Raw genomic sequence first — 13,977 nt, forward strand, 5'->3', positions numbered from 1 at the left:
TTTGCCAAACAAGTGCACGTGTTTACCGCAATTAAGCAGAAGCCATAATTTGTTATTACTTCATCCGTCTTAAAATGCTTGTTATTTTATCTTTATAAAGGAAAAAAAAAAGTCTGGTATACTAAGCTCCTGTTATACGCGGGGTTCGGGGAAGGATCGAACCACAATAATTTTTTATCCGTATATATATAAACTGTCAAATTAAATTCATACACAGATGAATTAATCATTTGAATCGACATTGGATAGCTAATAATTAATTTTATACAAGAACTATTATACGAGGTGAACCCTTTTCGCGTAATGAAGAAAATTTAATGAAGATAATCCCAGAATAATATGACAAACATTTAAGAATAGAGTGTATCTCATGCTTGTCTTGTGACTATATGTTTATAACTCAAAGGACAGCTCGGTGCACAGGGCAATCCGGTGCCACACAGGATCCGAGGAAGGGTCGCACCCCAATGGATGTGATGTAGACAGTCCACCCTAATGCGAGCAATAATGATTGTTTTCACTGCTCGAACCTATGACCTATAGGTCACACGGAAACCTATAGCAAATTATTACGGGATTTAGATTATATACATGATGTAATGAAATTTTATGCTATCACATTATCTTAATCATCATAAGCAGATTACTTTTTGTATCATTTAGGTTGGTAGTCAATGTTACTATAAACAGTTTATTACCTATAATTGGCTTTTGAGATCTAACGCAATTTCTTTTATCTATAAAAATTTCATAAATTAGATCAATTATAAGACTACATATTCTTTGTGGAGACAAAGGTACATAATAAAAAAAAAAAAAAAAAAAAAAAAAATTATGGGTGTGTTTGGTAGGAAGTTTTTCAATTTTTCCATATTTGGTTGACTTAAATGTTTTGAAAATCATTTTCCTTATGAATTCATTTTCCTCCAAACGAAGGAAAATATTTTTCTTATCAAGAGAGTGGAAAATGTTTTCCAAAACTTCTTCTCAACCTTCTCACCCTCACCAACCCACCCCACCCCCTCTTCAAAAAAGACTTTTTTTTTCAATTTCAATTTTTTCGTTACCACCCACCCTACTACCCTCCACCCCACCGCACCCCCGAACCTGCTCCCCCTCGCACCCCTGCCCCCTCCCCCCTCCCGAAAAAAAATATTTTTTAAATGTATTTTTCAGTTTTAATTTTTTTATTTATCAGTTTAAAGGTTCAAAATTTTACAAGTTCCAAAATTATGAGTTCGGATGTTCATGTGTTTGGAAGTTTACCGGTTTAAAAATTATAAAGTTTACGGGTTCGAAATTCTGTAGTTTTGAAAGTTTAGCGGTTCGAAAATTTATGAAATTTGTGGGTTCGAAAGGTTGTTGGTTTGAAAGTTTATAGCTTCATATTTATTATATCTAAATTATTTATAAATATTCTTGAGAAGTTATTTTCCTTAATTTGTATATCAAATAGAAAAAAATGAATAAAATTACTACTTATTTTTCACAAAACACAAAAAACATTTTCGGTTATACCAAACACACCCTATAAGTACAATTACAAAGATTGCTATACCTTTGGGCTTTGGTTAGCGCACCCCCATAATTACAGTGAAGAACTTGCCGGTGAAGAAAAAGGAGGACAAGAGGATAGTGCACTGTGATGCAGCCACGTCTTGGTAGTGCACGGGTAAAGTTAATAAAAAAATATAATCAAGTAGAAAACTGATGCTTTAATCATTACTTATTAATTAAAAGCTGTTCTAAACACTGTCTTCGGAATATAGTGTTAAAGCATTCCCACAAACGAGCTGATAATATAATTGTTTTTTCGACAGAAAATTAGAGTACAACAGGATATTAGATTTTTATTTTTTTGGGAAAACTTCTCAAGAATTTTAATTAAAAACCTCATTTTCCCCATAAAACAATCCTTTTGAAATTTCTTTCCTCTTTTACCATTAGCGTTTAACGAAATTGCTGCAAGGAATCTTTTCGAGATAACGCATATATTGGTCGATTAAACAAGGAAAAAGCTACTCTCGAACATATATTTAAAGAGAAATAGTAAAATAATAAAAGGTGAAAAGACAAAAATCATTGGAAGTAGGAAGAAGGATCCATTCATGGAGGCGTGTAACGTGGAGCCGTGACAAACACTAGCACCCGGCGTATGTTAGAAAATGCTGTCTTTTGCTTTATGAGCTTCACCACGGTAATCTGAGTTACACTAAATATCACACAAAATTCTATTTTAATGTAATAATTAATGTTTTGACGCTCCAACTCAATATCATTTCTTATATTATTTTGATGTGCGAATGCTGTTACATTTTGACGTAATACTATTCATCAATACAATTACTATACATTTTAATTTTGGTGTATAATTTTTATAAATTAATTTTCACATATATTATTTTATATAAAATTATAAATTAATTATAAGTTATAATTATATAAAAAAATATAACTATCACAAAAATAAAAAGTGCAAATATAAATATAATACATTGTTAATAAATAATACAGTGTTCATTAAATAGCATAAAAATAAATTTAACGAATTAGCGACTGACCTAGATTAAAATTGGAAATACGTTAAATAACATAATAATTTAGAAAATTATAACAATAATTTAATATTCTGGTAGTTCGATTCCAGATCCATCAATATCATTAAAATATTGAGTGTATGGCGTAGAGAATTATTGTGGTTGTAAAAATTTTGCTAAAAATATTGCTCCTCCCGCCTATTATGTTATTCAAGAAAAAGAATATGTTGTGAGTTATTATTTAGCTAATAGTATATATCCAAAATGATTAACTATTATGCAAATTATTTGTGAGTCACGTTTTCAAAAGAAGAAATATTTAGCGATGAAATAAGAATCAATTCGAAAAGATGTTGAACGTACATTCGGAATTTCTCATCCGGAACGACTTGAATCTCAATTAGTTGAATCCTTAAGAGCTACCGAATGGAGAAAAAAGGTGAACACCACAAGAGACAAAACGAAATGCAGCCCCACGTTCAAGGTCAAGAGTCAATTCTTGATTAATGGCCTCAAATCTTTACCCGACCCGACTTGAATCTTTAACCAAAGGATCCTACCCCTAGCTTGATTAATTAAGAAGAGATTATTAGTATAAGAAACATAGGTTTGCGCAAACCCTAGGAGACAAAGATATAGCCACTTTCTAGTGTCAGCAAATATCACTCATTCTGTTTAATTTGCATTATCAAGATGGTCATTTGGAAAAAGCTTCTACTCCTTTTCATAGTGTTCATGTGTGTGAGAACCTTTACCATTTGTACACTGCAGAAGTATAACCATAAAATATAACGAATTAATGGTTAACATTTCCGGCCCGAGTCTATCGGAAACAGTCTCTTTATCCTCACAAGATAAGGGTAAGGTCTGTATACATACTATCCCCAAACCCCACGGTGCGGGATAAGATTGAATATGTTGGTTGATTTCCAGCCTCGAGTAATTACGGTTAAGCATTTTCTTGAAAACTACTTTTAATTGAAAACTAATTGTATACCGAGATGATGGTATAAGTTTAAATGGTCATTAAGCCGGTTTGCCTATGATTTGACTGGGTCGTAGGATGAACATCCTCCTATTTGAACACTTTTCATGCATATATCTTGCCTAGCACATATATTATCTTCAATTTGTTTTGAATTAAAATTATAATTGAGCAAAAACTAAAAGTGCAGTTTGAAACATGAAAACATGAGTAATTGGTAGGTGTAAATATAAAAATGTTAAACATATAGATTGAAAGTGCAGTTTTACAATTATAACTTCACCTTAGATCATATGGTTGTAATGTTTCAATATCATTTTCACTGAAAAGCTCTACCTAAGTATATCTTTCTTTCTCCAATTTTAAAGAGACTACTCGTCCATGTTGAATTATATGTCAAATTTCTATCCCACATCGGTGGGTTAAGGAGTTGGTGGGAAACTTTTTCCTATAAAAGGAGGCTTAATGTTTAGGATTTAAACACACCTCTCATTTGTCTTCTCATCTGTTTAAGGCATTTGTATCTTCTCTCTTTAGTATTATTTCACTTGTATTTTTGGAGTGAAATAAAATATTGGTTGTGTCCGAGGAGTAGACAAAATTAGCCGAACCTCGTAAATTCTGGTGTTCCCTTTATTGTTGCTTTATTGTCTTATTTATTATTTGGTGGCTGTCATAAATTTTTGGTATAGTAGTTGTGACTTATTCACACTATATACATTTGGCTTCCGCAACAATTGGTATCAGAGCCAAGGTACTGTCTAAGTATGCTCAGTGGTTGCAGCATAGTCTGATCTTCCACATCAGAAAAGATTTATCTTGGTAACTGAGTCAAGGTTCTGTCTGAGTATGCTCTGTAGTTGCAGCTTAGTCTGATCTTCTACATCAGAAAGGAAATAATCTTGATTTATGTCGTCAGCTATTAAATAATATTTGTGTCAAATATGGGAGACAATAAACAAGAAGAATCTACATCAAGTGTTAACAATACGTCATCATTGGCATCTTCGCTTATGACAAGAATTGTGTCAAATGCGAATTTTGCGGTAGAAATTTTTGACGGGTCCGGACATTTTGGGATGTGGCAAGGCGAGGTTCTAGATGTCCTTTTTCAACAAGGGCTAGATCTGGCCATTGAAGAAAAGAAACCAGATGTTATTGGAGAAGAAGATTGGAGAATTATCAACCGTGTTGCTTGCGGTACCATTCGATCCTACCTTGCTAGAGAACAGAAATATCCATACACAAAGGAAACTTCTGCAAGTAAATTATGGAAAGCACTGGAGGATAAATTTTTGAAGAAAAACAGTCAAAATAAATTGTACATGAAGAAGAGACTGTTTCACTTCACCTATGTTCCTGGTACCACGATGAATGAACATATCACCAGTTTCAATAAGTTGGTCACAGATTTGCAAAATATGGATACAACTTATGATGATGGTGACTTGGCCTTGATGTTGTTGGCGTCACTTCCTGATGAGTACGAGCACCTTGAAACTACTCTACTCTACTCCATGGAAATGACGAAGTTTCTCTCAGAGAAGTTTGTTCGGCTTTGTACAGCTATGAACAAAGAAAGCGAGAAAAACAGAAGGGCGGAGAAGGAGAAGCACTGTTTGTGAGGGGTCGTCCTCAAAATCAAACGAGGACAAAGAAGGGAAGATCCAAGTCAAGATCTAGACCCAGTAAAGATGAATGTGCCTTTTGTCGAGAAAAAGGGCAATGGAAGAAAGACTGTCCGAAGTTGAAGAATAAGGCCAAATATAATAATGGAAAGGCCATTATGGATTCAAATGTAGCTGATTGTGATGATTCAGACTTCTCATTAGTTACAACAGAGTCATCAACATCATCAGACATATGGTTGATGGACTCGGCTTGTAGCTATCATATGTGTCCCAACAGGGACTGGTTCGTGGATTTTCAAAAAGGAGAATATGGAATCATTCACACAGCGGATAATAGCCCTCTTACCTCATATGGGATTGGTTCAATACGATTAAGGAACCACGATGGAATGATCAGAACATTAACAGATGTTCGATATGTACCAGACTTGAAGAAGAATCTCATCTCTGTGGGAGCCCTTGAATCAAAAGGGTTCAAAATCATTGCAGAAAATGGAGTGATGAGAGTATGCTCAGGTGCACTAGTGGTAATGAAGGCTAATCGGAAGAACAATAATATGTACCGCTACCGTGGTAGTACAGTTATTGGGATAGCAACAGTGACATCCAGTGACGACAAAGAGGCAGAAGCAACCAAGCTATGGCACATGCGCTTGGGACATGCTGGAGGAAAATCCTTGAAAACTCTATCAGATCAAGGATTGTTAAAAGGAGTGAAGGCTTGCAACTTGGAGTTTTGTGAGCATTGTGTTAAAGGGAAACGGACAAGGGTTAAATTTGGTACAGCGATCCATAATACTAAAGACATTTTGGATTATGTACACTCTGATGTTTGGGGTCCTTCCAAAATACCTTCATTGGGTGGGAAGCACTATTTTGTAACCTTTGTTGATGATTTTTCCCGAAGAGTATGGGTGTATACAATGAAGAGCAAAGATTAAGTGTTGGGAATTTTTCTCAAATGGAAGACGATTGTGGAAAATCAAACAGGCAAGAGGATCAAGCGTATTCGCACAGACAATGGAGGTGAATACAAAAATGATCATTTTAATAAGGTCTGTCAAAATGATCATCCGACACTTCACTGTCAGACATACACCACAACAGAATGGAGTGGCAGAACGTATGAACCGGACCTTGTTGGAAAAGGTACGGTGTATATTGTCCAATGCTGGCTTGGGCAAAGAATTTTGGGCTGAGGCAGGTACATATGCATGCCACCTCATTAATCGTTTACCATCTGCTGCTATTGATGGCAAGACACCATTTGAAAAATGGTATGGAAAGCCTGTTGTAGATTATGACTCTTTGCACGTGTTTGGCTCAACTGCGTATTATCATGTGACAGAGTCAAAATTGGATCCAAGGGCAAAAAAGGTTATTTTTATGGGAATTACTTCTGGAGTCAAAGGATATCGCTTATGGTATCCTATGACAAAGAAAGTAATATTCAGTAGGGATGTTACCTTTGATGAATCTGTTATGGTAAATAAGGTAACAGAAGATACCAAACAAAATAAAGGTGCTTCTAAGCAGGTGGAGTTTGAGGGAAAATTTATTTTTCCTACACAAGAAGCAGAGGAGGAAACAAATGAAGATTACCCTCTAGAAGGAGAGCCAGTAGAGGAGATTCCAACTCAGGAACCTCAACAACAACTTGAATCAATAGCAACCAGCAGGCCAAAAAGAACAATAACGAAACCTGTTCGTCTCATAGATACGATTGCTTGTGCAACCTCAATTGTAGCTGATGATGTTCCTACCACTTATAAAGACGCTGTCCAAAGTTCAGAAGAAGATAAGTGGAGGATTGCCTTGAATGATGAAATACAGTCCCTTCATCAGAATCATACATGGAGATTGGCCAATCTCCCGAAGGGAAAGAAAGCAATTGGGTGCAAATGGTTATTTGCAAAGAAAGAAGGATTTCCTAACCAATTAGATGTTCGCTACAAAGTAAGATTGGTGGCCAAAGGATATGCTCAAAAGGAGGGAATTGATTACAATGAAGTGTTTTCTCTAGTTGTAAAACATTCCTCCATTAGAATTATGTTGGCTTTGGTAGCACAATTGGATTTGGAACTAGTTCAGATGGATGTAAAAACTGCGTTTTTACATGGAAACTTGGAGGAGGAAATCTACATGACTCAGCCAGAAGGATTCAAAGTTGCTGGAAAAGAAAATATGGTGTGCAAACTTGAAAAATCGTTGTACGGATTGAAACAATCTTCTAGACAATGGTACAAGCGATTTGACGAGTTTATGTTGCGGCAAGGGTACAAGAGAAGCAAATACGATCATTGTGTGTATTTGCACAAGCTTAAAGATGGTTATTTTGTATATCTTCTCCTATATGTTGATAGCTTCCAAGAATTCGGAAGAAATTGATAAGTTGAAGATTCAACTGAAGAAGGAGTTTGAGATGAAGGATTTGGGTGAGGCAAAGAAAATTCTTGGCATGGAGATAATTAGAGATAGACGTTCAAAGAAACTCTGTTCATCTCAAAAGTAATATTTGAAGAGAGTACTTCAACGTTTTTGCATAGATAACAAGACTAAGCCAGTTAGTACTCCACTTGCTTCCCATTTTAAGCTAAGTACTACTATGTCGCCAATGGATGAAGCTGAACGAGAGTATATGTCAAAGGTACCATACGCAAATGCTGTTAGTAGCTTGATGTATGCAATGGTTTGCACAAGGCCTGACATTTCACAAGCTGTTGGAGTTATTAGCAGATATATGCACAATCCAGGGAAGGAGCATTGGCAAGCTGTGAAGTGGATTCTACGGTATATTCATAATACTGTAGATGTCGGGTTAGTTTTTGAGCAGGAAGACAATCAGTCTGTAGTTGGATATTGTGACTCAGATTTTGCGGGTGATCTGGACAAACGAAGATCAACTACTGGTTATGTGTTTACTTTTGCAAAGGCACCAGTTAGTTGGAAGTCTACTTTGCAGTCAACAGTTGCTTTGTCTACAACAGAGGCAGAGTACATGGCTATTACAGAGGTTGTGAAGGAGGCAATTTGGCTTCAAGGATTGCTAAAGGAGCTTGGTGTTGAACAAAAAGGTATCACAATTTTTTGTGATAGTTAAAGTGCTATTCAATTAGCGAAGAACCAAGTTTATCATGCAAGGACGAAACACATTGATGTTCGGTATCATTTTGTACGAGAAATCATAGAAGAAGGTGGAGTCACAGTGAAGAAAATTCATACTACAGAGAATCCTGCTGATATGCTGACAAAGGTGGTGACTGCGATCAAGTTTCAACATTGTTTGGATTTGATCAACATTGTTGAACACTGAAGATTGAAGATGAAGACAACCAAAATTTGTTACCGAGAGAAAATTGAAGATGTGAAATTTTGCCAAGGTGGAGATTTATTGAATTGTATGTCAAATTTCCATCCCACATCGGTGAGTTAAGGAGTTGGTGGGAAACTTTTTCCTATAAAAGGAGGCTTAATGTTTAGGGTTTAAACACACCTCTCATTTTCCTTCTCATCTATTTAAGACATTTGTATCTTCTCTCTTTAGTATTATTTCACTTGTATGTTTGGAGTGGAATAAAATATTGGTTGTGTCCGAGGAGTAGGCAAAATTAGCCGAACCTCGTAAATTCTGGTGTTCCCTTTATTGTTGCTTTATTGTCTTATTTATTATTTGGTGGTTGTCATAAATTTTTGGTATAGTAATTGTGACTTATTCACACTATATACATTTGGCTCCGCAACAGTCCACTCCACCTCGAAAAACTTGAGAAAAGAAAAGACACTAAAGAAAAAATAGTTAATTAAGTCAACAGAATATGCAAATGTGTATCACAGCTTCACATAATAACAATTTCTAACCCCAAACAATCCACCGACATTTTTAAAGCATTTCATATAACCTTTGTCAAGCCGTTGATTCCGGCCAATTGGCAGCTCCACCTCTTCTTCACGTCGCGGTTTCAATCCCCCTCCCCCGGAAGCTCATCCTCGATTTAACGTTCGTGGGTTCCTGCAACGATTTCGAGTAAATTTTTAATAGTAATTAGATTCAAATTCAAATAAATATTTAATGAATTTTTCGAACAATTTATATTATTTGTACAAAAACTACTGGGTTCATGTGAACTCGTAGGCCATAAGGTGAATCCGGCCCTCCCCTCCGCAATTTCTTTTTATCCTTTTAAAAATTGAAGGTAACTGTAATGCTTCTTCAAGAATACGATCAGTAACATATCAAAATAAAATTTAATGCAAATTTTTAGGAACCGAAGAATCTGAAAGGTGACTCCTATTATCTGCACGAAAAGATTGTGATTTGTGATCAATAATTTCTTGACATCATCCTTGTATGGGTCCAAATTTGACCGACCATGACCTGCGATGAAGTACGACAAACGACCGGATATCTTCGAGTCGACTTTCCAAGGGAGACAACTTTAGGGCAAAAGAATAGACTGTACGACCCTTGTAATAGTGTAAGCCCATTAGGAATATTACGTCGAATATTCCTTGTATTTTGTTTCTTACAATTTAGAAGAGTTTCTCTCTAGTATAAAAGGGGGGACAGTAACCATGTAAGGGGAGAAAACTCTGGAAAAATCACTATTTGAGACGATCATCTCTCTACCTGTTACTTCTTCTAGAGTTTATTATATTCAGCTAAGATTTGCTCCTTCATATTTGATTGATTTGTTCAAAAAGATTTTAATATCTTTTGAGTCAAACAATTTGGCGCCATCTGTGGGGATTTCTATAGCTGAAATCATAGTTTCCATCTAGATTCTTGAAAGCAATAATTGCTTTTTCCTCAGCTTCATAAAAACCAGCAATGGCGGGAAAGGGAGAAGCAAGGCTAAAGGCAGTAGTGGATGTCACGAACAACCTCCTGAATTCCCTTAACGAAGCCAGCGGAGAAGACAATGAGAATGCAACAACAAGTGTTACACCGGAGGGGGAGATCTCACCTCCTCCTCACGGGGATCTGACGATCTTGCGCGAGAGAGGAACTTCAACCTCCACAGCAGGAGAAGCACCTCCAGCAGTCAAAAGGCTACTGGAAGAATGGTTAACAAGTGCCTTGAGCAACTTGCTCGAGAAACCCATTCAGGGAGGCGTCGAAAACGCTCCACCCATAGAAATCGCAGCTGTTGTCGATGAGCCAAATGCTACACGAACAGGTAATACCCGCATTGTTGCTGCTACAGGTGACGATGCACTTATGGTCATCTTAAAGAAAATGGAAGAGATGGAAAATGAGAACAAAACACTCTGCGACCAGATGAAGGAACATCAGGAAAAGGTCGATAAAATACCAGTCGCTCCGAAGCTGTTACCAAAAAGCGATATGGGCTAATTCGTCGAACAGCCGTACAGCGAAGAGGCAGCTCCCATTCTATTCCGAAAAACCTTCAAAATGCCGACATACTTGAAAATATACGATGGGACCACGGACCCGGAGGACCACGGACCCGGAGGACCACTTAATCTATTACGTTACCGCAGTGAAGGGCAATAATCTATCAAAAGAACAAGTATCGTCTGTGCTACTGAAAAAGTTCGGCGAAACTCTCACGGGGAGAGCATTGACATGGTATTCCCAACTACCAGCACCATCGATATCGACGTTCGAGGAGATGGCAGATAAATTCGCTACCGCTCACGCGGGAGCGGAGAAGGCCGAAGCTAGGGTTAATAATATCTTTGCCATTAGGCAAACGACGGGCGAGGGACTTCGGAATTTCCTAGCACGATTCAACAGAGTAAGGATGAGCCTACCGAACGTGTCAGAAGGGATGGCAGTAGCAGCCTTTCAAAATGGGTTAAACAGGAACGGATCAAAGGCAACCAAAAAACTACTTAGTAGACTCATGAAGTACCCACCCCTTATCACCACGTGGGAAGAAATCCACAACGCCTATTGCGTCGAAGTGAGGGCAGACGAGGATGACCTCGAGGATGACCTGAATGGCCCGCTTCAGCGATTAACGTCGGTCCATACTGAAACAAGGAGAGATCGACGCAACAATGGGCGAAGGGATCAATTACCACGTTTCAATCGAGAAAGGAATCAACCTTATATCCGGGCATCCAATCCTCCACCTCCTCGACATGCAGATACCGTTCCTCAGCATATTGCACCCTTCCGAAATGAAAAAGGTATGCCTCCATTACTATCTGCTCATAATTTTTGTATTTCCCCCTCAGAAATAGTGTACACACTGGAGAAGCTCGGCATGAAGGTGCAGTGGCCGCAAAAGATGAAGTCGAACCCAAGCATAAGGAAGTCAAACGTCCTATGTGAGTTCCACCAGGAAAGGGGACACAAGACTGAGGACTGCATAAGTCTACGGCGGGAAGTAGTAAGGATGTTAAATCAGGGATACTTGAAAGAACTGCTGAGTGACAGAGGACGAGCCAACTTCGCTCGAGGGCGCGATCAACCTCAAGGACCTCCAAAGCCACCATCACCAGCTCGTACCATATGAATGATCATTAGTGGCGGTGACGAAACGGTAATCAACATTGTGAAATTCACCACCACACATAAGCTCAAACGAACAGTCGCCCACGAATGGTACGACGACCTCGAAGATAGTATCATCTTCGATAAGTCAGATATTGACGATTTGTCTTTCCCTCACTTTGATGCTTTGGTTATAACTTTACGCATCACGGATACCGATGTAAAAAGAATAATGGTAGATGACGGAAGCTACGCGTGTATTATTCACCCACAATTTCTCATGCAAATGAGGATCGAGGATAAAATAATACCACGTTGCATAACACCAACGGGTTTTAATAATGCAGTAGAGCGGACGTCTGGAGAAATAGTGCTACCTGTCCTGGCAGGAGGGGTTATCCTGGAAATTACATTCCACGTCATGAACTAGGAAATGGCCTATAATGCCATCATAGGACGACCATGGATACACGCCATGCGAGCCGTCCCTTTAAGCTTATATAAAGTGATCAAATTTCCCACCCCATGGGGGATATTCAGCATCCGAGGCGAGCCACGTACCGCCCAAGAATGCTACCAGATTGCCCAAGATTGCACACACACCAAACAACTAAAAGGGACAAGTGCAGAAGCATAGCAATCAGCCATGTCGGGAACCAAACCCGACGCACAAGTAGAGGCCATCAAAGACCCTGACGTCGTAGAAGCTTGTAAGGAAACATAGAAGATCTCGATCCCATCCAACTGGATGACAACGATAGTACAAAAAAGGCTTATGTTGGACACAACCTCTCGGAGCCAGGTAAGTATCGAGAGTTTTTGACTAACAATGCCGATTTGTTTGCTTTTTCCCATTCAGATATGTCGGGAATCCCAAGGGATATCGCCATGCACAGGCTGAATGTCGATTTACTTTATCCGCCAGTACGACAAATGAGGAGGAAGTTCAATGTCGCGATCAATGAAGCAGTCAACGAGGAGGTTGACAATTTACTCGCCAACGGTTCCATCAGAGAATCGAAATACCTCCAGTGGGTCGCCAATGTGGTCATGGTCAAAAAGAAGAAGGGAGATGGCGAATGTGTGTCGACTTCACCTATCTAAACAAAGCATGCCCGAAGGACTCTTTCCCGCTACCTCACATCGACGAACTTATCGATGCAATAGCATGGCACGAACTGCTGAACTTCCTGGACGCCTACTCCGGTTATAACCAAATTCTAATGGCTGAAGAAGATCAAGAAAAGACCACTTTCATCACCCATCGAGGAACGTACTGCTATAAGGTGATGCCATTCAGGCTTAAGAATGCAGGGACCACGTATCAAAGGTTAGTCACCAAAATATTCAAAAAACAACTCGGTAAGACAATGGAGGTTTACATCGACGACATGCTAGTGAAGTTGACAAGTAAAGAGGATCACATTGGTCACTTGAAGGAAGCCTTCGAGATATTAAGGCAGTACGGGATGAAATTAAATCCCGAAAAGTGCGCCTTCGGCATAACTTCAGGAAAGTTCCTTGGTTTCCTAGTGTCTCAAAGGGGATCGAGGTCAACCCGGATCAAATAAGGGCCATCGACGCAATACCGGAGATACTGACCAGCAAAAAGTAGGTGGAGAAATTAACATGACGAATAGCCGCCCTATCAAGGTTCATTTCACGATCCTCGGATAGATGCCACAAATTCTTCAATGTGCTAAGAAAGACCACGGGCTGCAATGGAACGAAGAATGCGTCGACGCCCTAAGAAAACTGAAAACGTACCTATCCTCACCACCACTACTCGTCAAAGCGGACCCAGGTGAATGTCTACTTGTGTATCTAGCAGTTTCTGAGGTTGCGGTAAGCGCAGTCTTGGTCCGCGAAAGTAAAGGTACGCAATCTCCGATTTACTATATCAGCACAACTTTAATCGATGCCGAAACAAGGTACCCTAACCTTGAAAAACTAGCTCTAGCATTAGTTGTAGCTTCACAGAAGCTTAGACCGTACTTTCAATGTCATCCCATAAAGGTGGTGACAACCTTCCCCCTAAGAGGTATACTACACAAACCCGAACTATCGGGTAGACTAGCCAAGTGGGATATAGAACTAAGCGAGCATGACATAACATACCAACCACGAACTGCCATTAAGTCGCAGGTGTTCGCCGACTTTGTCGCTGACTTCAGCACAGAAATATTGCCCGAGGCAGAACAGGAAGCAGTCCGCACTTCCATACATACCGACCTCTGGGTCCTCTACACCGACGGTGCCTCTAATGCCTCAAGATGGGGATTGGGACTCGTCCTCTAGGTCCCTACAGGCGAAGTAATTCGCTAGTCCATACGATGCCCCAAGATGACTAACAATGAGGCC

General features: G+C 38.9%; 1 protein-coding gene across 1 annotated transcript; it reads left to right on the top strand.

Annotated features, from left to right (window-relative positions):
• The first annotated feature begins 10,591 nt into the window (after positions 1–10,591).
• On the top strand, positions 10,592–11,638 carry LOC142162059 (uncharacterized). The gene has a single exon (XM_075218361.1). It carries the CDS (start codon positions 10,592–10,594, stop codon positions 11,636–11,638), a length of 1,047 nt encoding a protein of 348 aa, XP_075074462.1.
• The last annotated feature ends 2,339 nt before the right edge of the window (positions 11,639–13,977 follow it).

Source organism: Nicotiana tabacum, chromosome 7, assembly GCF_000715075.1.
Source record: "Nicotiana tabacum cultivar K326 chromosome 7, ASM71507v2, whole genome shotgun sequence".
Classification (NCBI taxonomy): Eukaryota; Viridiplantae; Streptophyta; class Magnoliopsida; order Solanales; family Solanaceae; genus Nicotiana; species Nicotiana tabacum.

Excerpts from the sequence above, each read along its gene's own strand:
- LOC142162059 (XM_075218361.1), top strand. The coding sequence starts at position 10,592 with ATGGGACCACGGACCCGGAGGACCACGGACCCGGAGGACCACTTAATC.